This window comes from Neomonachus schauinslandi, chromosome 4 (assembly GCF_002201575.2).
Source record: "Neomonachus schauinslandi chromosome 4, ASM220157v2, whole genome shotgun sequence".
In the NCBI taxonomy this organism is placed as follows: domain Eukaryota; kingdom Metazoa; phylum Chordata; class Mammalia; order Carnivora; family Phocidae; genus Neomonachus; species Neomonachus schauinslandi.
This window is the reverse complement of record NC_058406.1, coordinates 162,466,491-162,494,433: the sequence shown is the minus strand read 5'-3', so window position 1 is coordinate 162,494,433 and position 27,943 is coordinate 162,466,491. Positions and strand designations below refer to the sequence as shown.

At 35.3% G+C, this 27,943-nt stretch overlaps 1 protein-coding gene across 3 annotated transcripts in view; it reads left to right on the top strand.

The window, feature by feature from the left end:
• CSMD3 (CUB and Sushi multiple domains 3) overlaps positions 1 to 27,943 on the top strand; it is a 1,204,765-nt gene that overhangs the window by 462,641 nt on the left and 714,181 nt on the right. Inside the window, exon 7 of one of the 3 annotated variants that reach the window (XM_021688377.1) lies at positions 26,677 to 26,988. The exons of the other annotated variants lie outside the window; for them this stretch is intronic. Coding sequence (XP_021544052.1) covers positions 26,677 to 26,988 — 312 coding nt within the window. The remainder of the gene's footprint in view (positions 1 to 26,676; positions 26,989 to 27,943) is intronic. 3 annotated transcript variants of the gene reach the window in all.

Sequence of the window (27,943 nt, the reverse complement as noted above, 5' to 3'; positions counted from 1 at the left end):
CCGGGGACTCACATAGCTGATCTACCTAATTAATTGTATGATCATTTTTCATGAAAAAGATTGACAAAATAGCATTCTTCCTTTATTTATATTTTTCATTGGTGTAATAATAATGAAGTACATCCTGTTTTCAGCTGCCTTTTGCATCCAGTTATTCTTTTTAACAACCCTGTCTCTGCTAGTAGCTGGTAGTACATGTGTTCATTAAGTTGGGTGTATCTGATGAAACAGAGGACACTATTTCACATTTACAGACTGTTTGCTTTTAAAATTTCCTTGATGGGTATAACTAGCACAATCACACATTTGTACTTGATATTTGCAATAAATTAAGCAAATATGATCTATTTTAAAATTCATCTTAGTTTTAATTGTCATGTGATTATTGATTTGCCCATTGAATCAATCCATTCTCCCCGATCATCAAGTAATATTAACTCTATGTTTTATAATGGCACTAGCCTTCACTTTGATCTCTCCTCTAACTCTATTGCTTAATCATTTCTCTACACAAAACTAGAGTGATTTTTTAAAAATATAAATTCAAAACCCCTACTATGGCTTCTAAGTGCATTATTAAAGAAATTTACTGACACAGTTATTTGGCTGTATATGGTCAACCCTTTCCTGTATCACCAGACTCATCCCTACCCTTCTCCTCCCTGCCTATGTCTCAGCAACATCAACTTTCTGGGAATATTTTCCCCCAGCTTTCAGATAGTTGACTCCTTCTCTTCTAGGTTATAGTATAAACATCCTTTTCTCAAGGACAATCCTAATTGTCCAAGTACCAGGAACTCTCCATTATGCCACTTTTAAAGCTTTCTTCAATTAGATGTCAGTTATTTCCTTCCTCTGTTAATTTGTTGGTTTATTGTATCTCTTTCCTTTTAAAAATGTAAGTTCCTTGAAAGGAAAAATGGGTATGCTTTTTCCCTTTATATCCCCAGCATAGCAGTGACTAGCACATAGTAGGCCCTCACAGGGATTTGTTAAATGAATTAACAAATGAATGCATGCTTCTTGTTAGACATATTAGTCCATTTCCTTAATTGAAGAATTAACACATCTTAAGTCTTTCTGTAGAATGCCCTAATCTCATTTTTATGCCCCATTTTAGCCTTGGCAACCTTCTTGTTCCTTAAAACTTCAGAGATGAAAATTTTTTGAATATCTTGGATACAATTTCCAGCTTGTATGATAGGCTTTAAGGGTCACGGAAGAGCATTATTCACAGTCACATTTGTGCCAGTTACGCTGGCGTCTCCCTGCTGCTCACAGCATCTGTTTCTTTCAGGGACTGTGTTCCTCAGCTTTTAGCATTCCCATCACTTCGTCTGTTATGTATTTGGAACATTGGTTTCAATTAGCCATTTGGATATTTTTTAAACCTCAGTACTCATTATACTTTCCATATCCTCCCAGGCAGTTCCTCATTCTGCATGGATCTGCTCTTGGCTCTTAATACGGAGACTCTGGTCTGATGTATTTACCTTTTCAGCCTTTGCAAATGTGCATTCTGGTGCAGAAGCTCTGTAATAGCTATTTTCGAACTTCTTCATTTTTGGAATGCTCCAGTGGGGAAAAGGGCCAGGAAATCTATTTCATTTTCTTCCACATGCCACTGTGTCACACATTTCTTGCCATAGCAGCAAACTACGACCATCATCAACTCGCTACATGCACCCATACATGCACACAAGCATGCACACACATACACATAGACACATTATCCATTAGCAGCAAAGCGATCTGAATTTAAATCAGATCTTCCCTCTACATTGCTTACTTATATTTTTTTATTTTTTTATTTTTATTTTATTTTTTTTTTTTAAGATTTTATTTATTTATTTGAGAGAGAGCACATGAGAGGGGGGAGGGGCAGAGGGAGAAGCAGACTCCCTGCCGAGCAGGGAGCCCGATGCGGGACTCGATCCCGGGACTCCAGGATCATGACCTGAGCCGAAGGCAGTCGCTTAACCAACTGAGCCACCCAGGCGCCCTACATTGCTTACTTATAATAAATTAGAAAATAAAATTCAAACTTCTTACAATGGCATACAAGTCCCTAATTTCCTAATACTTAACATTCTCTCACTGCCTTTGGGAACATACCATCTTCTTTTCAGCCTTAAGTTCATTGTATTTGCTGTTCTCTCTGAGTGGAAAATCATGCCCTCAAGTCTTCCCAAGACAGGCTTTTGTTGTTATTGTTATCATTCCAGGGTCAGGACCAAAACAAAAAAAAATCTTAGAATAAGCCGATGTGATTTAGACTACCCTCCACAATTTCAGAATTCACCAGTACTGGCTCCTGTATTTGGGCCTTCGTGGTACTGACATTCCTGAAATCCTTGTACTTACTCTCTTGGTATCTCTTCCCTTCCCTTGATCATTTTAGAACCAGATGAATATCTGGAATATATCAAATTCCTAATACAGTTTGTAGAAGGAAAGAAAGAAGAAAAAGAATGAAGGAGGGAGGAAGGGAAGTATAGGGGTGGAGAGAGGGAGAGAGAGGAATATGTTATTTAAATTAAATTCTCTATTTTCATAGATTTGTGGAGGTAGAATAGATCTTGTAACCTAATGATTTCTTTTTGGGATTCCCTAGAAGAATAATAACAGTTCATTATTTTCATTATTTCAAAAAGCTTAATTAAATTTTACCCATCACAGGACCTCACATGCTGACAAAAATATCAATTTTATTTATTTAACACTGTAATTAAATTAACCTAGTGACATACTGGCTACTTCATAGTGATTAGAAGGGCTGATTAGCAGGTATTATGATTGATTTTTTTTAAATAAGCATACATTTCTTACTGTGAAAGTGATTCAGTTTATTTGTAAGAGAAATTTTCCAATTTTTTTTCCTTTGAGAATTATAATGAAAGTAGCATTTCATAATGAAAAATTTGAGAACCACTAATTCAATCCAAACTCTTTGTATGATAAGTGAGGAAACTAAGGCAAATTGCCTACAATTTTATTCCTAGTTTCAGCATAGTCAGCATAAAACCCAGAACTAATTTCAAAGCAGTGTTCTTCTTCATGTAGTATACAGCTCATCTATAAAGTGATGTTAAAAAATGATTGTAAATATAGATCTTCCTTGACTAAATGATGAGGTTACATCCTGATAAACCTATCATAAGTTGAAAATACCACAAACCAAAAATGAATTTAAGACACTTAACCTACCCAACGTCATAGTTTAGCATAGCCTACCATGAACATGCTCGGAATGAGTACATTAGCCTACAGTTGGGCAAAATCATCTAATAGAAGGATTATTTTATAATCAAGTGTTGAATATCCCATGTAATTTATTGAATACTATACCGAAAGTGAAAAGCAAAATGGTTGTATGGGTACACAAAGCATTAAGTGTATGGGTTGTTTACTCTTGTGATCCCAGGGCTGATGGGGTGCTGCAGCTAAATTCGGCTCCCCAACATCACAGGAGAGGATCATGCCTCATATCACTAGCCAAGGAAAGCTCAAAATTCAAAATTTGAAGTACAGTTTCTACTGAATGCGTATCACTTTTTCACTATCTTATAGTCAAAAAATCCTTGAAGTGTCTTATGTCAGGAACCATCTGCAATCATATTTTGTGACAAGTGAAGTATGGATGTAGTCATATTATAAATTATCTTTAATTAGTCCGGATGACTTTGAGTGGGCTGACTTAAAAAAAAAGGCACTATATATAATGTATACATACAATTTTAGGATATCAGAATATTTTTTTCACCTCATCTTTTCTGTACTGCAAACCTCAGTTGATGTTATTGGCTGGTATATTATTTTTTCATTCTAGTTTGTTTCAAGGCATACCATATGAAGTTTCATCTTAATTAAATTTTAGAAGTTACTCACCTGTATATAAAATAATTCTATTCTCTGTTAAGAAAACCACAACTTCACAGATTCAGTGACATTTTATAGCAAAAATCTTCTTTCTGAAAGGAAATGCAATTTTTGAGAACACATCTTGTAATCACACATAAAGATACACTTGAGCTAACTATTTTTGCAGATAGACTGTAGGTGATTCTGTGGTGTGACTGGGAGCTCTGAGATCCTCTGACATTCCCCCAATCCTGTGCAAAACTTCTAGCTAGTGACTGAAATTACACAACATAAGTTTCATCCTTTAACAAAAGACTTTGATTGATCTTGTAGTGAAGTTATATTTTTAATTCAACAAAGAATTCTACCTATCATTGTTAGGAACTGATGAAGTTGGTCCTCATTGACATGACATTAGATTATTGAAAATAGCAACCAGGGGGAAATGAATGTAAATATATAAGACTTGTGGATTAAAAAAAATGTCAAATACCTTCTTTTTTTAAGTATTATTTATTTATTTGAGACAGAGAGTGAGCGTGTGTGTGCACACACATGTGTGCACATGTGTAAGTGGGGTAAGGGGCAAGGCAGAGGGAGAAAAAGAATCTCAAGCAGACTCCCCTTCCCATGTGGGCCTTGATCACAGGACTCAAGGTCATGACCACAGCTGAAATCAAGAGTTGGATGCTTAACTGACTGAGCCACCCAGTCACCCCAAAAGTGAAATACCTTCTAATTTTCAGTTTTGAGAGGACCCCAGGTGACTGCATTTAAAAATTACTAAAATTTTACTTTTTAATTTCAAGAAGGCTTTTTGTTTTACATCAGTGGAAAGAGAATGCATCCTATCACAATACTACCTTTTTGTTAAGAAACACGTTTGGTTTTGTGAAGGGATAGAAATACGGTTTTTTTGAGAGTGGACTTGAGGAACTATTTCTGTTGGCTTCATGACAAAGTCCGAATATCTTCCTGTGCTTTGTACTACACCTACTGTACCATATTCTCCTAATATGTCTTCTAGCTCTATTTTCAGCTTAAATTCTTTTTTAAAATTTTTTTATTCTTATGTTAATCCCCATACATTACATCATTAGTTTTAGATGTAGTGTTCCATGATTCATTGTTTGTGCATAACACCCAGTGCTCCATGCAGAATGTGCCCTCCTCAATACCCATCACCAGGCTAACCCATCCTCCCACCCCCCTCCCCTCTAGAACCCTCAGTTTGTTTTTCAGAGTCCATCGTCTCTCATGGTTCATCTACCCCTCTGATTTCCCCCCCTTCATTCTTCCCCTCCTGCTATCTTCTTCTTCTTCTTCTTTTTTTTTCTTAACATATATTGCATTATTTGTTTCAGAGGTACAGATCTGAGATTCAACAGTCTTGCACAATTCACAGCGCTTACCAGAGCACATACCCTCCCCAGTGTCTATCACCCAGTCACACCATCCCTCCAACCCCACCCCCCACTCCAGCAACCCTCAGTTTGTTTCCTGCGATTAAGAATTCCTCATATCAGTGAGGTCATATGATACATGTCTTTCTCTGTTTGACTTATTTCACTCAGCATAATACCCTCCAGTTCCATCCATGTCATTGCAAAAGGCAAGATCTCATTCCTTTTGATGGCAGCATAATATTCCATTGTATATATATACCACTCTTCCTTATCCATTCATCTGTCGATGGACATCTTGGCTCTTTCCACAGTTTGGCTATTGTGGATGGACATTGCTGCTATAAACATCGGGGTGCACATACCCTTTCGGATCCCTACTTCTGTATCTTTGGGGTAAATACCCAGTAGTGCAATTGCTGGATCTTATAGTAGCTCTATTTTCAACTTTTTGAGGGACCTCCATACTGTTTTCCAGAGTGGCTGCACCAGCTTGCATTCCCACCAACAGTGTAGGAGGGTTCCCCTTTCTCCGCATCACCACCAACATCTGTCATTTCCTGACTTGTTCATTTTAGCCATTCTGACTGGTGTGAGGTGGTATCTCATTGAGGTTTTGATTTGGAATTCCCTGATGCCGAGCAATGTTCAGCACTTTTTCATGTGTCTGTTGGCCATTTGGATGTCTTCTTTGGAAAAAGGTCTGTTCATGTCTTCTGCCCATTTCTTGATTGGATTCTTTGTTCTTTGGGTGTTGAGTTTGATGAGTTCTTTATAGATTTTGGATACCAGCCCTTTATCTGATATGTCATTTGCAAATATCTTCTCCCATTCTGTCGGTTGTCTTTTGGTTTTGTTGACTGTTTCCTTTGCTTTGCAAAAGCTTTTTATCTTGATGAAGTCCCAATAGTTCATTTTTGCCCTTGCTTCCCTTGCCTTTGGCGATGTTTCTAGGAAGAAGTTGCTGTGGCTGAGGTCGAAGAGGTTGCTGCCTGTGTTCTCCTTTAGGATTTGGATGGACTCCTGTCTCACATTGAGGTCTTTCAACCATTTTGAGTCTATTTTTGTGTGTGGTGTAAGGAAAGGGTCCCGTTTCATTCTTCTACATGTGGCTGTCCAATTTTCCCAACACCATTTGTTGAAGAGACTGTCTTTTTTCCATTGTACATTCTTTCCTGCTTTGTCGAAGATGAGTTGACCATAGAGTTGAGGGTCCATTTCTGGACTCTCTATCCTGTTCCATTGATCTATGTGCCTGTTTTTGTGCCGGTACCATACTGTCTTGATGATGACACCTTTGTAATAGAGCTGGAAGTCTGGAATTGTGATGCCCCCAGCTTTGCTTTTCTTCTTCAACATTCCTCTGGCTATGTGGGGTCTTTTCTGGTTCCATACAAATTTTAGGATTATTTGTTCCATTTCTTTGAAAAAAGTGGATGGTATTTTGATGGGGATTGCATTGAATGTGTAGATTGCTCTAGGTAGCATTGACATCTTCACAATATTTGTTCTTCCAATCCATGAGCATGGAACGTTTTTTCCATTTCTTTGTGTCTTCCTCAATTGTTTTCATGAGTATTTTATAGTTTTCTGAGTACAGATCCTTTGCCTCTTTGGTTAGATTTATTCCTAGGTATCTTATGGTTTTGGGTGCAATTGTAAATGGGATCGACTCCTTAATTTCTCTTTCTTCTGTCTTGTTGTTGTGGTATAGGAATGCCACTGACTTCTGTTCATTGATTTTATATCCTGCCACTTTACTGAATTCCTGTATGAGTTCTAGCAGTTTTGGGGTGGAGTCTTTGGGGTTTTCCACATAAAGTATCATATTATCTGCAAAGAGTGAGAGTTTGACTTCTTCTTTGCCGATTTGGATGCCTTTGTTTTCTTTTTGTTGTCTGATTGCTGTGGCTAGGACTTCCAATACTATGTGGAATAGCAGTGGTGATAGTGGACATCCCTGCCATGTTCCTGACCTTAGGGGGAAAGCTTTCAGTTTTTCCCCATTGAGAATGATATTTGCTGTGGGTTTTTCATAGATAGCTTTTATGATATTGAGTTATGTACCCTCTATGCCTATACTCTGAAGAGTTTTGATCAAGAAAGGATGCTGTACTTTGTCAAATGCTTTTTCTGCATCTATTGAGAGGATCATATGATTCTTGTTCTTTCTTTTGTTAATGTATTGTATCACGTTGATTGATTTGCGGATGTTGAACCAACCTTGCAGCCCAGGGATAAATCCCACTTCGTTGTCATGAATAATCCTTTTAATGTACTGTTGGATCCTTTTGGCTAGTATTTTGGTCAGAATTTTTGCATCCGTGTTCATCAGGGATATTGGTCTGTAATTCTCCATTTTGATGGGATCTTTGTCTGGTTTTGGGATCAAGGTAATGCTGGCCTCATAACATGAGTTTGGAAGTTTTCCTTCCATTTCTATTTTTTGGAACAGTTTCAGAAGAATAGGTATTAATTCTTCTTTAAATGTTTGGTAGAATTCCCCTGGGAAGCCATCTGGCCCTGGGCTTGTGTTTGTTGGGAGATTTTTGATGACTGCTTCAATTTCCTTAGTGGTTATAGGTCTGTTCAGGTTTTCAATTTCTTCCTGGTTCAGTTTTGGTAGTTGATACTTCCCTAGGAATGCATCCATTTCTTCCAGGTTATCTAATTTGCTGGCATAGAGTGGCTCATACTATGTTCTTAAAATTGTTTGTATTTCTTTGGTGTTGGTTGTGATCTCTCCTCTTTCATTCATGATTTTGTTGATTTGGGTCATTTCTCTTTTCCTTTTGATAAGTCTAGCCAGGGGTTTATCAATCTTGTTAATTCTTTCAAAGAACCAGCTCCTAGTTTCATTGATCTGTTCTACTGTTCTTTTAGTTTCTATTTCATTGATTTCTGCTCTGATCTTTATTATTTCTCTTCTCCTGCTGGGTTTAGGCTTTATTTGCTGTTCTTTCTCCAGCTCCTTTAGGTGGAGGGTTAGGTTGTGTACTTGAGACCTTTCTTGTTTCTTGAGAAAGGCTTGTATTGCTATATACTTTCCTCTAAGGACTGCCTTTGCTGCATCCCAAAGATTTTGAATAGTTGTGTTTTCATTTTCATTGGTTTCCATGAATTTTTTAAATTCTTCTTTAATTTCCTGGTTGACCCATTCATTCTTTAGTAGGATACTCTGTAGCCTCCATGTATTTGAGTTCTTTCCGACTTTCCTCTTGTGATTGAGTTCTAGTTTCAAAGCATTCTGGTCTGAAAATAGGCAGGGAATGATCCCAATCTTTTGGTACCGGTTGAGACCTGATTTATGACCTAGGATGTGATCTATTCTGGAGAATGTTCCATGGGCACTAGAGAAGAATGTGTATTCCGTTGCTTTGGGGTGGAATATTCTGAATATGTCTGTGAAGTCCATTTGGTCCAGTGTGTCATTTAAAGTCTTTATTTCCTTGTTGATCTTTTGCTTAGATGATCTGTCCATTTCAGTGAGGGGGGTGTTAAAGTCCCCCACTATTATTGTATTGTTGTCGATGTGTTTCTTTGCTTTTGTTATTAATTGCCTTATATAATTGGATGCTCCCATGTTAGAGGCATAGATATTTACAACTGTTAGATCTTCTTGTTCAATAGACCCTTTAAGTAGGATATAGTGTCCTTCCTCATCTCTTATTACAGTCTTCGGTTTAAAATCTAATTTGTCTGAAAAAAGGATTGCCACCCCAGCTTTCTTTTGGTGTCCATTAGCATGGTAAGTGGTTTTCCACCCCCTCACTTTCAATCTGGGGGTGTCTCTGGTTCTAAAATGAGTCTCTTGCAGACAGCATATTGATGGGTCTTGTTTTTTAATCCAATCTGATAGCCTGTGTCTTTTGATTGGGGCATTTAGCCCATTTACATTCAGGGTAACTATTGAAACATAGGAATTTAGTGCCATTGTATTGCCTGTAAGGGGACTGTTACTGTATATTGTCTGTGTTCCTTTCTGGTCTATGATGCTTTTAGGGTCTCTCTTTGCTTAGAGGACCCCTTTCAAGATTTCTTGTAGAGCTGCTTTTGTGTTTGCAAATTCCTTTAGTTTTTGTTTGTCCTGGAAGCTTTTTATCTCTCCTTCTATTTTCAGTGACAGCCTAGCTGGATATAGTATTCTTGGCTGCATATTTTTCTCATTTAGTACTCTGAATATATCCTGCCAGTCTTTTCTGGCCTGCCAGGTCTCTGTGGATAGGTCTGTTGCCAATCTAATTTTTCTACCATTGTAGGTTACATATCTCTTCTCCCGAGCTGCTTTCAGGATTTTCTCTTTGTCTCTGAGACTCGTAAGTTTTACTATTAGATGTCGGGGTGTTGACCTATTTTTATTGATTTTGAGAGGGGTTCTCTGTGCTTCCTGGATTTTGATGCCTGTTTCCCTCCCCAAATTAGGGAAGTTCTCTGCTATAATTTGCTCCATTATACCTTCTGCCCCTCTCTCTCTTTCTTCTTCTTCTGGGATCCCAATTATTCTAATGTGTTCCGTCTTATGGTATCACTTATCTCTCGAATTCTGGCCTCGTGATCCAGTAGTTGTTTATCTCTCTGTTTCTCAGCTTCTTTATTTTCCATCATTTGGTCTTCTATATCACTGATTCTCTCTTCTGCCTCATTTATCCTAGCAGTTAGTGCCCCCATTTTTGATTGCACCTCATTAATAGCCTTTTTGATTTCGACTTGGTTAGATTTTAGTTCTTTTATTTCTCCAGAAAGGGTTTCTCTAATAACTTCCATGCTTTTCTCAAGCCCAGCTAGTATCTTTAAAGCGATGATTCTGAACTCTAGATCTGACATCGTACTAATGTCCGTATTGAGTAGGTCCCTGGCAGTCGGTACTACCTCTTGTTCTTTTGTTGAGGTGATTTTTCCATCTTGTCATTTTATGCAGAGGAGAACAGATTAATGAGAGAACAAAATGCTAGCAGAATAACAATGTCCCCAGAAAATATACTCTAAACAAATCAGAAAAGACCTGATCAGTGGGAAAAGAAAGGGAAAGACAGAAAAAATAAAAAGAAAAAAAAAAGATAAAGATAAAAACAAACAAAAACAGAACAAAACAAAACAACAACAACATAAAACCAGAATGTGATCAAATATGATCAGGCTGGTATATAGATCAGTGCCACACACTAGATTTTGGGTGTATTTTGGTCTGTTAGAAGAAAGTACCTCCCAAAATTTTAAAGAAAGAAAAACTTATATGTGTACAAAAATAAGGGTTGATATGATGAAGGGATGGAATATGACTGTAAAGATGGAAATTATAAAAAATTTTATAAAAGGAATTGATAAGAAGTTGTTTGAAAAAGAAAGAAGAGGATTTAAAAAAAGAAAAAAAAAGGGAGAGAATGTGATCAGGCAGGGGAGTAGAAAAAAACCATACACTAGAGATTTAGGGTATATTTTGATCTGTTAGAAGAAACTATCTCAAAACTTTAAAGAGAGAACAACTTATAAATATATGCCAAAATACAGGTAACTACTATGAAGGGATAGAATATGACTCTAAAAATGAAAAATACAAGTGTTTTTTAAAAAAGGGATTGATAAGATGTTGGTTGAAAAAGGGAAAAAGAAAAATTCAAGAAAAAGAAAAGAAAGAAAAAAGACAGTTAAAAAAAATTAAGTTTGAAAAACTAAAGAATCATGGTAAAAAGCCATGAATTCTATGTGCAGTATTCCCCTAGAACTGGAGTTCTGCCGTTCTCATTGATCGGTAAACTTGGTCTTGGCTGGCTATTCTTGCTGATCTTCTGGGGGACGGGCCTGTTGCCGTGGTTCCCAAATGTCTTTGCCGGAGGCGGAATTGCCCCACCCTTGCCTGGTCCGGGCTAAGTAATCTGCTCGGGTTGCTCTCCAGAGCTTTTGTTCCCTGCGAGCGTTCCATACAGCTTTGGAGGCGGAGAGTGAAAATGGCGGCCTCCCAATCTCCTCCTCAGAGGAGCCGAGAACTCAGGGCCCTGCTCCTCAATGAGCCCCCAGAGAAAAGCCATCAGTCACTCCCGTCTCCCCGGTCTCCAGCCGCACTCCGTGCTCACCCGGCCTGTGACCGCGCATTTCTATCTCCGGCACCCAACCCCGTGTGGAGTCTCCAAATACAGCAGAACCCTGCAGTGTGCTCCCGCACCGCTCCTCCCAGGGGAGGAAGGTGAGTCTCCCCGGATCTGCCTCTTGTTGGGTCCCTGCTGGAGGAGCAATGGCCCAACTGTGCTGCGGATCACGGTTTATGGCAACCCCGAGCTGAGAGCCCTCGCCTGGGCTCCACCTCTGCAGCCGGCTTCCCTGCTCCGATACCTGGGAGCTCTGCCACACTCAGGCACCCCCGGTCTTTCTGTGACCCCCAGGGTCCTGAGACCACACTGTCCCCGAGGTTTCCACCCCCTGCTTAGCCACCGGAGTGACGTCCGTCAGCGGAGCAGACTTTTTTTTTTTTTAAAGATTTTATTTATTTATTTGACAGAGACAGAGACAGCGAGAGCAGGAACACAAGCAGGGGGAGTGGGAGAGGGAGAAGCAGGCCTCCCACTGAGCAGGGAGCCCAATGTGGGACTCGATCCCAGGACCCTGGGATCATGACCTAAGCCGAAGGCAGTTGCTGAACCAACTGAGCCACCCAGGCGCCCAGCGGAGCAGACTTTTAAAAGTTCCGATTTTGTGCTCCGCGGCTCTATCACTTGCCAGAAGTGGCCGTCGGAGGCCCCTCCCCTGCCGTCTATCCTCCCGAATATCACCTCGGATTCACTTCTCCGCACGTCCTACCTTCCAGAAAGTGGTCGCTTTTCTGATGAGAGAGTTGTTGCTATTCTTCTCTTCGATATCCTGTTGAGTTTGTAGGTGTTCAGAATGGTTTGATCCCTATCCAGCTGAATTCCTGAGAGGAGACGAAATCCAGGTCTCCTACTCCTCTGCCATCTTGCTCCGCCCCCTATTTTCAGCTTAAATTCTTGGGTTCTCTGCTTGCAGTCTGTGATTTACACATATTAAATGATCTTTATTCCTAGAAACTAACAAAATCTGTCATGCCTCCTGACCTTTATACATGTAGCACTCTACTGGACTATATCTCTTTCCTCTCTTTTCACCTATTCATCTTTCTTATTTGAATCTAAAACATTTCCTTCAGGAAGCTTCTTTTCATTAAGTCACTTCCAAGACCAGATTAGTGTTTCTATTATATATTCCTATAAAACTCTGCATTTCACTTATTGTATTAGTTAACCATGGCTTGAAAAAGCTACCCCAAGTCTTACAGGTTTAAAACAATAATTCTTTATGACTTCTCATAATTTTATTGGTTCTCAGGCTGCCTCTTGGCTTGCATAGGTAGCTGCATTAAGCTGGAGAGTTAACTGGGATGCAAGGCCCAATATGGCTTCACTCAGCACTGTCAGCTGGGGCCCTTCAGTTCCCCTGCTTGTGCCCTTTATCTTCTAATATGCTAGACATATTTCCTTACACAGCAGTCTCATGGAACTATCCCAAGAGAGTAAAGGTGGAAACTACAAGGCCTTTTGGAACTGAGACTCTAGAACTCACACAGTATCACTTCTGCTATATTCTGTTGGTCATAGCAAGTCATGAAGACAGCCTGTATCCAAGAGGTGAGGAAACAGACTCTACCTCTTGATAGAAAGAGTTGCAAAGAATTTGTGGCCACATTAATCTAACACAGTAACATAGTGTCATCATATTTTTTTAGTTTTTTCTTGTTTCTCGACTTACACCATCTCTCTAACTCACCATTGTATCCTATCATGTAACAGTGACTAGTAGAGTAGACATCTAATATATATGTGGGGCGCCTGGGTGGCTCAGTTGTTAAGCAACTGCCTTCGGCTCAGGTCATGGTCCCAGGGTCCTGGGATCGAGTCCCATATCGGGCTCTCTCCTCTGCGGGAAGCCTGCTTCTCCCTCTCCCACTCCCCCTTGCTTGTGTTCCCTCTCTCACTGTGTCTCTCTCTGTCAAATAAGTAAATAAAATCTTTAAAAAAAAATAATATGTGTATTTGCGTAAAACAAAAATAGTGATGCTATTAATTTTTATTCATGACATGTGGAATTCACATATTTAAATTTTATTATCAAAATATAATATCTTGAATAAAAATGCATATTATTTCATAGAAATATGGAGCACAAGAGACCATGGAACATAGTTATAGAGAAATAAAGTGAAATGCCTAAATCATAACTGAATAGGAAACAGTATATCACCAAGATTAACAATGCAAGCCAAGGAATCTGACTGAATAAAAGTGCCAGATCAATCAGGTATTTTATTTTTATGTTTCACTTTTTCATTTTTTAAGGTTTTTAGCTCAAATGTCACTTTGTGTTTCACCACCAGCTATTATATTAATTGGTACATTCCTTGGCTCCTTCACTTGAATGTAATCTCTCTTAGGAAACATACTGTCTGCTACTGACCTCTGGATCATTCAGTGCCTGACATGGAATAGGACTCAATAAATTCTTGTTGAATAAATACATGAGTTGAATATATGAATAAATGCCCTTAATCAAGGTATTTACCCTTGACTGTATGAATTATAAGCTACCACCTATGATTGTTACAAAGATTAAATGTAAAATGTTTATCATGGAACTTACTAGAAGTAAATGATGGGTAATTGTTATAGGCTATGATTAATAGGACTTTGAATCAGCACGGAATAGTTGCTGAAAACTAATTGATTCCTGGGTCTTTAGGGCAAGTCCTTATAGGAAAGTATCTACTCTTCTTGAATAATATGATTTATGTGGGTCTTTAGGGCAAGTCCTTATAGGAAAGTATCTACTCTTCTTGAATAATATGATTTATGTGGGACTGAGAAAAAAAGAAAGTAGACCTTCCATGAAATATTCTGAAGGTTGGAGAAGTCCTTGTAGTTAAGAGTTAGACCCAGAAATTTACAGAAACTTTGTTCATGCTTAAAAAAAAAAAATGATCCAGTTTAGCAACATGGTATGAAGCCTCAGGGATGATAATGTGAGTCTTTTAGCTATTAAGCAGCAGATAATTTTTAAAGATAAGTAAAATTAGGTTACTAAGAATGGTTTTATGAGGGAAAAACTGTAATAATTAAAGGAGGAAATAGAACACAGGGGCACCGTGTATCAAGCTGAAATGAAAAACAATGACAAGACAGGCTATTAGGGTGTGGTGTGCATTTTGGTTGTATTTGCAAGTGAAAGAGGTATGAAATTTATCCACAGACTTGAATGGGCAAGGAATGTTACTTTGTTCTTTTGAATTCAAATGCATTTGAGAGCTGCCATTGTACATAAAAGGAGGAAAATTCTGTTCAGGTCCTTTGGAGGGAGGGTGGAAGAAACAATGGCATCTTCTTCTTCCCTTGTGTTGCGCAAGAATCGAAAGGGCCTTTGCAGTGTATGGACAAGGGGAGAAAGGCACCCAGTCGTTTAAGCCCACAGTTCCCTTGAAAGCAAAGTGTAACAAGCCCAAGATGAGATTTTAGCCAAAGGTGAGAGTGCAGGTTCCTGGACCCTTACAGTTTCCTGCAGTGCAGGGGGGGAGGGGGGACAGTGTTATGTCATCTTTATTGCCTCTCCTTGGCCCTCTAGCCTCTACCCTAGTCATCTCCCCTCTCCTGTCACTTGATGTAATCCCCTGAAGAGGCCTAAACTGTTAGGAAATGAAAGATATGGAGAGATCTTAGAGCAAATTTCCCTTTTAGCCCTACAGAACCATCCTCCCCTGAGGCAAGGGAATTGCAAGAAGGACCTAGAAACAGACCTGTGTTGGAGAAGCAAGTGATGGGGAAGAAATACAATGAAAACCAAGCATAAATAAATAACTTACAAGTTGATTCAGACACAAGTGTTTACATGCTGTATTGTATTGAGGAAGATAAATAGAGGTGTATCGATTTTGCAGGATGTAGGATTGTGGTTTTGGGATTGCACAATTTAGGTCCAAATCCCAGCTTCCCGCTTACTAGCAAAGTGAGTCAGTTTATGTTTGAAGCTGCTTTGAGTTTTAATATTCCCAGCTTACAGGAACTTTTGAGGATGAAATAAACTAATTATGACTGTGTCTAAAACATAATTAGTACTCAGTAAATGGTGTTGCTCTTTATAACATGTTTGTTTAAATAGTTCTGTTATCTAGTCACTTAAAGTAAACATATTGGAATGCCAAATATGTTTGTAGTGTCTTAATCAACTCTTCAGAAATTTGGGGAGATACAAAGATACCATCCCACAAGTGAGAAGAGCAAGTTTCTATCACCTTTATAAAATTTATAAAAATTAAGAATGTACTTCAGAAAAACATTTGGATACTCATATTATCACCTTTGCAATTACAATATGCCAAAATCATCTGGTTAGATACAAAATTTTTAGATATTTAAAACCACTTTAATGGGTAAGAAACCTTCCTTTGCTTTAATTAATCTTTTTCATCAGAAAGTCTGCCAATTAAAATGTATGTGATCTTGATCAAATAGAACATCTTTACTCCAGGAAGCTATTTCAGAATTCAGAGGATATAGATATGTATGTGTATAGTGTGTATAGTGGTTATGTGCGTCTCTCTATAGAATTAGATATACATAATAGGTATACATATATAGTTTTACAGGAATATATATATAGGATATATATATATATATATATCCTATATATATACTCTCTCTCTATGTATAGAGAGCTTATAAGTCTCTATATATCAGAACATATATATATTCATATATATACATTTTATATATATATATATATATATATGGGGCAGAGAGAGATAACCAAATTTTCTTCTTTCATTTTATATTTTCTATCATCTGAAAAAAAACAAGGATGGGAAAAGACAGGTCAAAAAGGCCTACTTGATAATTTGAGGATGATATATTTATTCAGTATTCATTGCCATTTCTAGTGCTTGGATACAATTCAAAGTCCATTAAGTTCTTGCTGGAAATATCTTCAATTCAGGTTTCTTTGGATTGAATCTATAAGAGAACTGGCAATGTTTTGTATGAGTCATCTATAGATTTAATTCTTAATATTATTTTCTCCTTCAAGTATAGAATATATAGTTTATAATGAAGAAATAGCTATTTTTAGCTATTAGCTATTTTTAATACTAAAAAGAATATAGAATATAGAATATATAGAATATAGAATATAGAATTTAAATACAAATGGAATGAAAGATCTTAGCACACCTCATTCAACTTGCCTTCTCTCCTTTTAGTTTTCATCTTATAAAAAGATGCTTGTATGAATTTTCTCTAGATGTTCTTGTGATGTCATCATGCCTACTCTCTGCATCCCATAAGTTTTCATAGGATCAATCAAAGCGTATTACATTAAATGAATCAATATTTGTTAATAGTTTTTACTTGTGTGGTATGCAGAAAATTTTCAGAGTTTGTAAGACTGAATTGCTTTCAAAGTAGGTTTCCAGATAATATCCAGGATTCTTGGTTGAATTTGAATTTTAGATAAACAGTGGATAGTTTTTATTATAAATCTGTCCCAAGTGTTGCATAGGATATACTTACAGGAAAAAAAAAATGTTTATCTGACATTCAAATTCAAGTGAGTGTCCTATGTTTTTATTTACTAAATCTAACAACCCTATTTCAAGGTACTTACATAGCCATATGGTGGAGTCAGCTAAATATTTGCCCTGCCTTTCGTCCATATAGCTCTAACATCTTGTCCACATGACAGCAATTACAATCCTTACAATCCTAAAGTGACAATCTTGTCATATCAGTCTTCTGCTTAATATTCTCATTGATGCCTTATCTTTTCAAGCGTCCTTTTCCAGTCAAAATTTTTTGGCTCTTCAAGCATTGGTCTCTGTCTACCAAATCTGCTACCACTCTCTCTTCATTCCTGCCATACCAAATAATTTGCAATTGTCTGAGTATGTCTTGCATTTTCCCCTACCACACCTTTTTTTTCTAAGGGGTTACCTCTGACTAGGTTCGTTGATTCCTCATGCACTGGATGAAATCTGCTCATCCTTTAGACTCGATTCCAATGTCTTTTCCACTAGAAAGTCTGTCCTATTTTGGAAGGATAGCTAAGGGCTTTCCAGGTGTATTTTCATAGTTCTCTATGAAATGAATATTGAACATATTACAATGGCTCTGATTTTTTAAATTCATGACAGTTTACTTGTAAGACAGGGATGGGGATACGTGAGAGAGAGAGAAAGTGTGTGGGTGTTTGTGTGTTGGGGGGATGTATTTGTGCTTAAGGCACAGTAGTTATTTAATTCATGTTTGTGAAATACAAAAGAGGAAGGTGGACTGTCTCAGGTTTTAAAGTCAGATATTTGAAATGCAACTGCAACATAGAAAAGGAAAAATCCTCACTTTCTTTCTTCAGTGTAGAAATGATGAAGAATAGAAAAATTCATTAAGTAGGGTCGCCTGGGTGGCTCAGTTGGTTAAGCGGCTGCCTTCGGCTCGGGTCATGGTCCCGGGGTCCTGGGATTGAGCCCCACGTTGAGCTTCTTCCTCGGCAGTGAGCCTGCCTCTCCCTCTGCCTGCCACTCCCCCTGCCTGTGCTCTCCCTTTCTCTGTCTCTGTCAAATAAATAAAAGAAATCTTTATAAAAAATAAAACAATAAAATAAATCCAGGTTTCTAAAAAAAAAGATTAAGTAAATAATATTTGCTTTCTCTAGAATAATTATGAGGTAAAGTTTATTTTTCCAACATCTACAAAAAATGTAAAAGCACGAGTTCCTTGCTGAATATCTTTGTTCATATTTTGCTCTAATTTTTCCAAGTAACTTCTGCTCTAAAAAAGATGGGATTCCTTTGTATTTAAAATACAAATTTATGTGTCTCTTCCCCAGGGAAGATTTGATTGAGGGAAGCTCTAATTAACCTTCTGATATGTATCACCCAGAGGATCAAACTTTCTCCTCCGTGATTAGAAAGTGTCGAAGAGAGTTGGCCAGATGTCACAATGTTAGAATAGATGATTTTTGAGATCCTCCTCAGTCAGATGTCCACATTTTATCTCTCAATTTTAACACATCTGTTTCCATAAATAAACTAAAGAACCAAAACATATTTGAAGCCAAGTATAAATGTAAATTTCAGCCATCCTTATTATAATATTCATACCTTTATTTTATTAATGATAGTAAAAGATAGTGTTTGCATAGTGTCTTGAAATAAAATGTATTCTTGGTGAAAAAATTAAAAACAGGAACTTGGCAGAGTAATTACATGAAGGAATATAAAAATTTACCTCTCAATATGGTAATATATATTTTAAATATCTTAACAGATAAATATACATAATACCCCAATATATAATGTGTAACATATGTGCCTTTCTGATTAATGGTAGCCTTTGAAGATAAACTCTACAGGTACTTACTATTTCTGAAGGTTGTTTTCTTTTTTTTCCTCCAGCGTGCTACGTTTCTCAGCAAAGATTGGCATTTATTTTCAAGCAAATCACTTCTGCTACTAATTAATTAGCTGCTATAGAATAAAAAGTGGCTTACAGAGTGTATGATGCAGGAAAATAAAACCTTTCTTGGCTTCAGTTTCTTATTAGGCTGCTCTACTTCAACATATTTATGCAGATACTCACCAGTTGCTCAGCAACCTTTCAATGATCAACACTGTAATAGTCTTTCCTTCATTATGTCAGCCCTTTCCTACCCACCCACACCTCCCTTACACCCCACTTGTTAGTAATGAACCCGTCTTACAATCATATAACAATCACATGGGACCAGGTATCAATTTATGGTAAATGCCTCAACCAGGAGCATTCACTGATCTATTGCAGGCTTCATACTCCTCAAGAACATATTTGTCAAAGTGTCCCTATTACTTATTTTGAGGAGAAGACTTTAAACTAATTCAAAATGAATAGTTAAGCATTTAGTCTAGGATGGGTGTTCTCTCAACCATGAAGTTATTTGTGTGGTTTTAAGGGGAAAATCTTAAGAGGACAATACCTAATCCCAAAGAGCATCTTTAAGTACCATTGGGTACACAGAAAAAAAATGTTGGGGTAAGGATATGTCCTTGGTTCTTTTCAAATCATACCACATACACAAAACCAGTGTTATGTAAACTTTGTACTTCAGGCTTTAGAAAAAGAGGAACACTTAAAATTAATGAAAAATGAAGAACATCCGCCTTCCACAAACTAGAGGCCATTGTAGAAGAAATAGAGGGTAAACACAGATACAGTCAAATAGTCAAGGTGAGAAGGACTCAGGGACTTGATGGATGGGGTCAGAATAAAGCCTCTTATTTTTCCTTTTAACCATGATGGATAGAAAGGGTAACTTCACCAGTTCTTTTCCCTTACTTCTTTCCTTTCTCCTTCACAATGCCAAATATCACCACTATAAGATATTTTCTGAGGGGTGAAAAGAGTGCTGGAGAATAGAAGAGAAGGGCAATGCTACCCCCATTTGAGAAAACACAAATGAAGGAGTGATTTATATATTCTTGGATGTTTCTTCCTCTCTTTTCCTTCTCTTCTATCATATGCCATATCAATTACAGTTAAATTATAATGGAGGGTTTTTATCTGGAGAGGTTCTATTTCTTATATTGATATCTTTAAAAATACACTTAACACTCAATAAATAGTCATTGACATAAAGAAAAGATTTATTTCTTTTTTAGAAATAAGTAGTACATTTAGCCCTATTCATTCTTCTCTCATACTCATTAAACATGCAAGGGGAAGTGGGGTTGCATCCATTTGAGACATGCTTCCTACTTTCAAAAAGTTACTGATACATATCAATTATCAGAGACAGCAAGACCCTGAAAGTGAAGGAATTCCTGATGCAACACTTTGGAATAAAAGATACTGGTATTCATTTTTCTTAATAGCAATTTTATATCTTCCAAGGTACCTGGCAGCTATTCCACAAGATTTGGTGTGGAAGGAAATTAAACAAGGGTGTGTTAAGTTACATTTTGTTTGTTGAATGAGAAATACTTCTATTTTAGCTGAGAGATAAGAACTGCTGCTACAAGAGAATCCTAAAAATGCAAGATTCTAGGAGATGGTTTTAGAAAGACGTGGAGGTGCAATCTGTCCCTTTCTCATATTCTCATGAAATGTGAAAAGGGTGACATCAGTTTTATTTTGAAACCCAGATCTTTAAGTTTTATTGTCAGTATTGTGACCTTTATGGAAGAACATTATGCTTCGTTACGCTAAAGACTTCAGTTTGTATTTTGTGGATATTTATTCCTACAAGTGGTGTGTGTGTTTGTGGTTGGGCACATTAAAAAATGACCCCTAGGATCCACCAGTATAAATAGTCGAGACTTCCAAAGTGTTTGAAAAGGAATACATGATGAGAAAGCTTGATTCTGCAACTTTATTTTAATCAACTAGGTGAAACAAGAAATGATCCTTTAAGAGAGAGAGAATATTTTCAAGACTCTTACAACTCTCTAAAAGTTTTCCCTAGCAGGCTCTTTATTTTTAGTACTAAGAAATGAGATGTCTATTCTCTCACATTTTTATAACAAAACTGTGATGATATTTAGTATAACATTCAGACATTTACAATATATATGTTATAAATATATATTTATCATATATATATATTTTTTATATATGGTTTTTGTCATGTTTGCCCTATACAGTACTCTCCATATACTTTCTAAAACTTTTGATACTTTCTGTATTTCATTTAGATAAAGGTATTTATGGTTGCTTGGCATGTGGATTTATCAACATTTCAAATAATTCAGAATATGGGATTTTTATCTCGCATGTAAACAACTTGGCATTAGTAAATATCTTGTTGAATAATTTGTTTTATAATTGATTATTTACTCACAGTAAGTGCGAATTTAGTAGATGTGTCATTAAATCTTGCTATCATTAGTTTCAGCTTAGATTGCAAATATTTATTCACTCACTTTGCATATTAAATCAGCCTGATCTCTTGTACCTGATAATAACAAATCCATTTGCAAAATTTAATATTAACTTCCCTATTTAATGCTCAGAAATTTGAATAGAAATATATGATATAAATAGAAACATAAATACATATTCAATTCAGAAAGACTATATTTAAGGTTTCAGTTCTATTTTTAAATTAGTGCACACCTAATTAAATTAATTTGTGATCATAGAAAATCTGTTACTTGAATTACTGATTTCTTTTGAACTCTGTGAAGATCGATATCTTTTCACATTTTAACATTTCAGAAATCTGAATGCAGTAGGCAGGGTTTTTGCATTGTCATGTCATAGTTGAATTGGTAGAATTTTTTTTTTTCCTCAGAGGTGCATCTTATATATCATAATCTTATGTAGTTTCAACATAAATATAACATTTTAATCTAAAATAAAAACTATAAGACTAATATAGACCTGTTCCTTAAAACTAAATTACAAACTATTTTTTTTTTTCAGAATTGTTTCACTTAAAATTCTCCTAGTCAGAGACTCAATTTTATACTAGGTAACGGTTAATCAAAGTAGATTATTTATATTTCTTTTACACTTTAAAAGCTACTTTCTATTTCAGTTTATCCATCTCTTCTCTAAGTTGAATATTCAAAGTACAAACACATCCATTAATTTGTACTGAAAAATATGAAGCTATATAGATTTTAGCATACTGGAATTAATAATGTTTAACGTGCAAAATACCTAAGTTATGTACCCAACCAGAATATGCTTCCTAAAAATTATAGCATGTAACAAAGCAATGGCTTTGTTTTACCTCATTCCCATATGCTGCAATTAGTTTTCAAAAGTTACCTCACTTATTTACATGTTTCTTTAAGTTTCACCCAAGTAATAGTAAATAGAAGAAGAACTACAACATATACATTAGATTACATATGTTAAAATTTATAGAATATCTAAATAATGGCTCAAGTAGAGTTGTTGCATTAGTTGTATTTAGATTTTATTTTGATGTTATTTTGTATATTTTTCCTTTTGCATGTTTTCATGTTAAATGTTTATTGCATTTTTCTTCATTATATATCATAATGCCACAAAATTATTCACTTAGAATTATTTTGTTAAACTTTCATTCAAATGTTTCACTTGAAATACTAAAATTAATGGAACAGAATATATTTTGTATATAAAATAACATGCCAAACATAAATATCTAAAAGCCACTTCTTTGAATATGTAATTATCTTTAACATGTACTTATGTAGCTGTGTACGTATTGGGCCATCCACTCATATCTCTAGCAACATATTCTGTTCTTCAGTTCTGTGACGAATTAAACAATAATTACAAAGCAGAGTGGCACAAAATTGTTTCAAAAATCTGTAAGGCTAAAAATTTGGTCATAGATTAAAATTCAATTATGAAATGAGTTTTCATTTGTTACACTTTCTAAATGACACATTTATAAATGGCTTTATATGAATTATGCTTAGTCTCTTAAAGATATATTGTTGAAATAAGAAAGCCTTCAAAAACATTATTTTCATTATAATACACAATATAGTCCAAATTTAATATTGTAAGGATTACTGTTAAATAAATTTGCCAATTTATATGTGTAACATATGTCATTTTCCATTATCATAGTTCCAAAGATGACATATAGTTATGATTTATAGAAGCATGCTTATATATGTAAACCATTTCATTTTATTTTTGTTATATTGAGAAATGTTTTATTAAGGAATATTAATAAAATATACATTAGACCTGTGTTTATATTATAAACATCTAATTTTTAAATATATTGCAAGCAATTTAATGGCAGGATAATCTAATTGTGAAAAACACATCTTGTATACATAATTTGATTTCAAATGAAGAATGGATTTTCTGAATGTACATTTTATTCTTTAATTTGGGTTGTATATTGTGTAACATATACATTTAGTACTGTGCTATTAAAAATAATGTTTACTTAATTGTGTAGCATACTTAAATTCTTGAAAGAAAACAAAATATCTTTTAATATTGGATTAGCTATATAATATACTTAATAATGAATTGTTGCTATACATAATCCTAAGGCTTTTTCCAACATTGGCAATTACCTCATAAAACAGTTATGTATGCAAAAATGTTGAATGTTTTTAAACTGTTAAATGATAAATGGTGCATTCTGACAATTTAAAAATCTGTGTTTCACACACTACCAATTTAAAGTGGTACCAAAACCAGTATTCTAAATTGGTCTACATTTTAGATAAAATCGTTATATAATATATGATATAACTGTGTGGTGATGGATGATATTTTTGCCTTATAAAGGAAATCAATGTTACTTTTTATAGAAGTTATTCCATTTTATATATCAAACATTTAACTACATTTAGATGCACTTCTGTCTCCTACCATTATAAGATATGATTACTTTTCACTCTACAGAAATTTGAACATTCTAAGTAAACCCATTTCACATGAACATTGTATACTTTTAAGGGTTGGGAATTATGACACAAATCTTCAAGTAACTCTCACTTATGCAAATAAATCTTCAGAATCCACACTTTTTCAAAATGATGTCTTTGAAAGTTAAAAACAAAATTGTCAGTTCTCCTCTTTGGAATTTCTCTTCATTATATGTTGGAAATATGACTTTGCCAGGGTAAAAATTATGATCATATTTCATTTGTGAAATTTATTCTCTTTATTATTATTGTTAATATTATTTTAACATCATTACTAACTTTATTCATTTATTCTTTCTTTTGATGAATATTTCTTGAGCATCTACTGTGTACCAGACACCGTTCTAGATGCTAGGTATTCAGCAGTGAATAGAAAAAATAACAAAAATCTCAGCCTTCAAGGAGCTTGCATTCTAGTATGGGGAAGAAAGAATAGGAACACAAAATATACATAAAACATAGGAACTAGTTAGCAAAATATCTGGTTGAAATATATATCTGGTTGGACTATGGTTGTTAGATAAGTTGGTTTTTCAATCCTTTATTCCAACACTCCACCCTGTTCTGCATTCAGGCTAAGAGGATAGTACTGAATCACCACCATTGTTAATCAGAAGTGGAGTTCTATTACTGAAGATTTTAGGTCTGGAATTGCTAGCAAATCCTGGATCTAAAGGCTAAGAAAGATCAGTTTTAACTCTCAAATTTGGTCAAGACCTGTATTTATCTTGTTGTCTTCAAGAAAATGTGTGTTTGGAATTGGTCTATAGGTCTTGGATGAGTTACAGAAGAAACCTAGACACGTTCCCAATAATTATTCCAGAATTACTGACCCAAACACAAGAGATTATTTGTGATTAACTGTAATGACTTCAGTGATAGAATATAATAAATAGCTATCCAGTGGAGTAAGGTTAGAACATTGAGATTTGAGATAGAGTACAAATTCTTTTTCATACTTTTAGATTGTATTTGCAACATACGTTTATAGTTAAGTGGTTTCCTCTTTTAAAATAAAATTTAAATTCTGGAAATTATGATACAGTTATGCAAAGTTTTAAAGTATTAGTTTTTCATCCTCCCCTGATCTTATACTTCCTTTCTAAAGTGGAAAGTTCAGTTAAATTCCCCAGGTGATAATACGGATCAAGTGATTGTTTTTATAGTAATAAGCACATGGGCATTTCAAATGTCTGATTTACCATGAGGTTAATTACTAAATGTTAGTATTATAAGCATAGTTATTGCTTAATCATGTGATTAAAGAAAAATCTTACTAAATATTAGCTTAGTAAATGTTACTGGCCAATTTGCATAATCAACATGGATTTAGGAGATCATAATCTTCACAAAGTGACTTGGATAAATATTCAATAGCAACTTCTTCCTGACTGATGTTTCAGAGTATATTAAAGGTCTTTAAAATAATCTCATAATTGTCATACCTCATTTACCTTTGGCTCCCTCAAAATACAATAATTTAATTCTTTTGAATTTTTCAATCAAATTTACCAAGGTAAAACAATTTAGGCTGGCAAAATTAGTAGCAGTCATGTGTCCCTTTGTTTGCTTATGAATGAGAGGACCCCATGTTTGACTTCCTTTTTGGCTTTAAAGCAGAAATCAGAATTACCGGCCCTACTAGCCACCTGCCTGCAACACAAGAGGAAAAAAAAAAAAAAAAAAAAGCAGAGCATGCCCAAACCACATTAAGTGGCTAAATTATTTTCCTCTTGCAGAATGGTTAAATATTCCTATGCCTTTTTGTTTATAATATCTAGTTATATTTTGTGGATAGGAGCTCAAGATGCAGTTTATTGAGAAGGCAAGTATATGAAAACAAACCACTCATTGGCCTTAAAAAATACTCAGAAGTTTTCTAACCAGGACCTGATGATTATTCTTAATTAGTAGCTGTACTTCCAAAATTCAGTATTTTTTTCTTGTTAAGCATTTTAGATGTCAAGATCTTTTTGAATATATCTTCATTCCATTTCATACTTCTATTATAAGGTTACATTTTTCATTTTGTAAGAATTATGTACTACCATGGACAATCTTTTAAGAAGGTTTAAGTGAAAAGAAAAAGAAAACCCTAATTTGGCACCTTTAAAATCTATTTTTAAAATACTGTGAAACCTTAATAAGGTTAAGAATGTAGAGAAATATATGCCATGAAATGCTTATGAGATATTTGGATATTCTCAACCATTTATTAAAGTTAGTTTTGCATGAATAAAAGTTCCAAGCTATTAGTTAATTTCAATCATTTCTAAATATGATTGTTTACTTTTAATTAGTTGAAAATTGGTTAATCTCAACTTTTACTTTAAAATAGTGAAAAATATTACCCAGCTTCCAAAAACAATCCACTAAAGTCTAAAGCATGTATAGCTCATGACATTGAATATTTTATCATGTGGCTGTTTTCTGGCAAGCAAGGTTAAGATAGACATTTACATAGAATAGTTACTTCAGAGTTTTATTTTTTAAATCATTTTGTTTTAATTTTGGCTTTGATTTTAAATTCTCCTTCACTTGCTTACCTTAAAATAGAAATGTTTGATATTTTTCCCAGAAATTATGAAGAGATATGGCACAGACTATTCAAAGCATACTTTTGGGAAAAGTGTGGTTACACAGTTACCCATTCTGTCAAAATTTGTCACTTGCCAGGCATTCGTTGCTAATATTCATCTGTAGATAAATAACAAAGAAGATTGATTCAGGACCACATAAAGGGTTTACAATTTTGCCTTTCCCCCCCCTAATGTATTACAGTTAAAAATGTGGTATATTTGTGTGTGATATCTATTCACAGGTTGATTGATACAAAGCAATCAATCATATGATCTGGTTACTTCACATTCTAGTGGCCTGTTTGTGTTTTGCCTCTTCATGTTGATTATCCTTAAGGTAATAGAAGGGAATATAATTTATTAAACTTATCAGAAAAAATAAAATTTAAAAGAAAAAGTTAGCATCTAGTGCTACTGTGTCCCACAGGTTCTTCTACATTGGCCCACACTACCTCCACTGGTGAGTTAGAGGAGCATAACAGGACTACCACTGGTGCTTTTGCTGTTGCTAGCACATCTGCAGATGTTACTGTATCCAGTGTTACAGCTGTCACCATCCATAGACTTTCCGAGGAACAGCGGGTGCAAGTTACGAATCTCAGAAATTCAGGTCTGGACCCCAACACGTCCAAGGACGGGCTCTCTCCTCATCAAGCAGATACACAAAGTACAAGGAGAAGACCAAGAAATGCTGAACAGATAGAAAGAACTAAAGAGCTTGCAGTTGTTACTCATAGAGGTATTGGATGTTATTTTACTTGTGCCCATTTAGTTACAGCCAAAGCTATATTTTGGTAATGACTCTAATTAGAGAATGAGCTGAAAGAGAGCCAAGATGTAGGAAGCAAAAGAAAAAGTTTAAAGTAGCTGAAAAATATAGATAGTAATAGCCAAAATGTGAATAATTTGAAAGCACAAAAATTAAAAAAAAAAAGTGAAATACAAATATTGGGTGGGGGGGGGGGTAAAGTAGAAAGAAAAGAAAGCATAAAAGGAATAATAAAAACAAGTACTAAATATCTATTGCATATTACATGCCAGTTATGTCGAGATAATTTGAAAATAAAATAGCCAGTTTCTATTAATAAGTGTGACATATTTCCACATTGATGATTTATCCTATGTAGTAATTTTCAGTATTTGCATGAAATTTTTATGTTACACAGATGCTATTTAACAATTAAGAAAATAGATAATTTGGGCAAAATGGAAACGTTCTATCTGGTGATTATTTTATAAAGCTTGCTCTTCTATATCTAAATTACCTATCGTCTGAGCTATATCATTGTACTGAGATTTCTCATTTTGAAGAGGTAACAGCTATTCATTGAGATTATGGATCCAAATTTAAATATCCATTAACTTTCTAATTTTTATAGAAAAAAGGCCAAATCATATGTTGGTAATTTTCTAGTTAATTAACATAAGTCTACCTTTTACAAAATTAGGAAGTGTAGCAAGAGTATTTTTCTGTTTCTTGGTAGCAAGTTTCATTGAGCAGTTCATGAAAAAAAAAAAATCAGTGTAGAGTCAAAAATAAAAGGACTTCATTTATATCGATATATACTTTGGTGGAAATATTAATTGAACATGTTTCAAGTACAAAATACCTACTCCAACTCTATTTCCAACTCATCATCATATATTCTCCAAACTGGTTATGGTTTATGTAGCATGGTTGGGCATGGTTTATA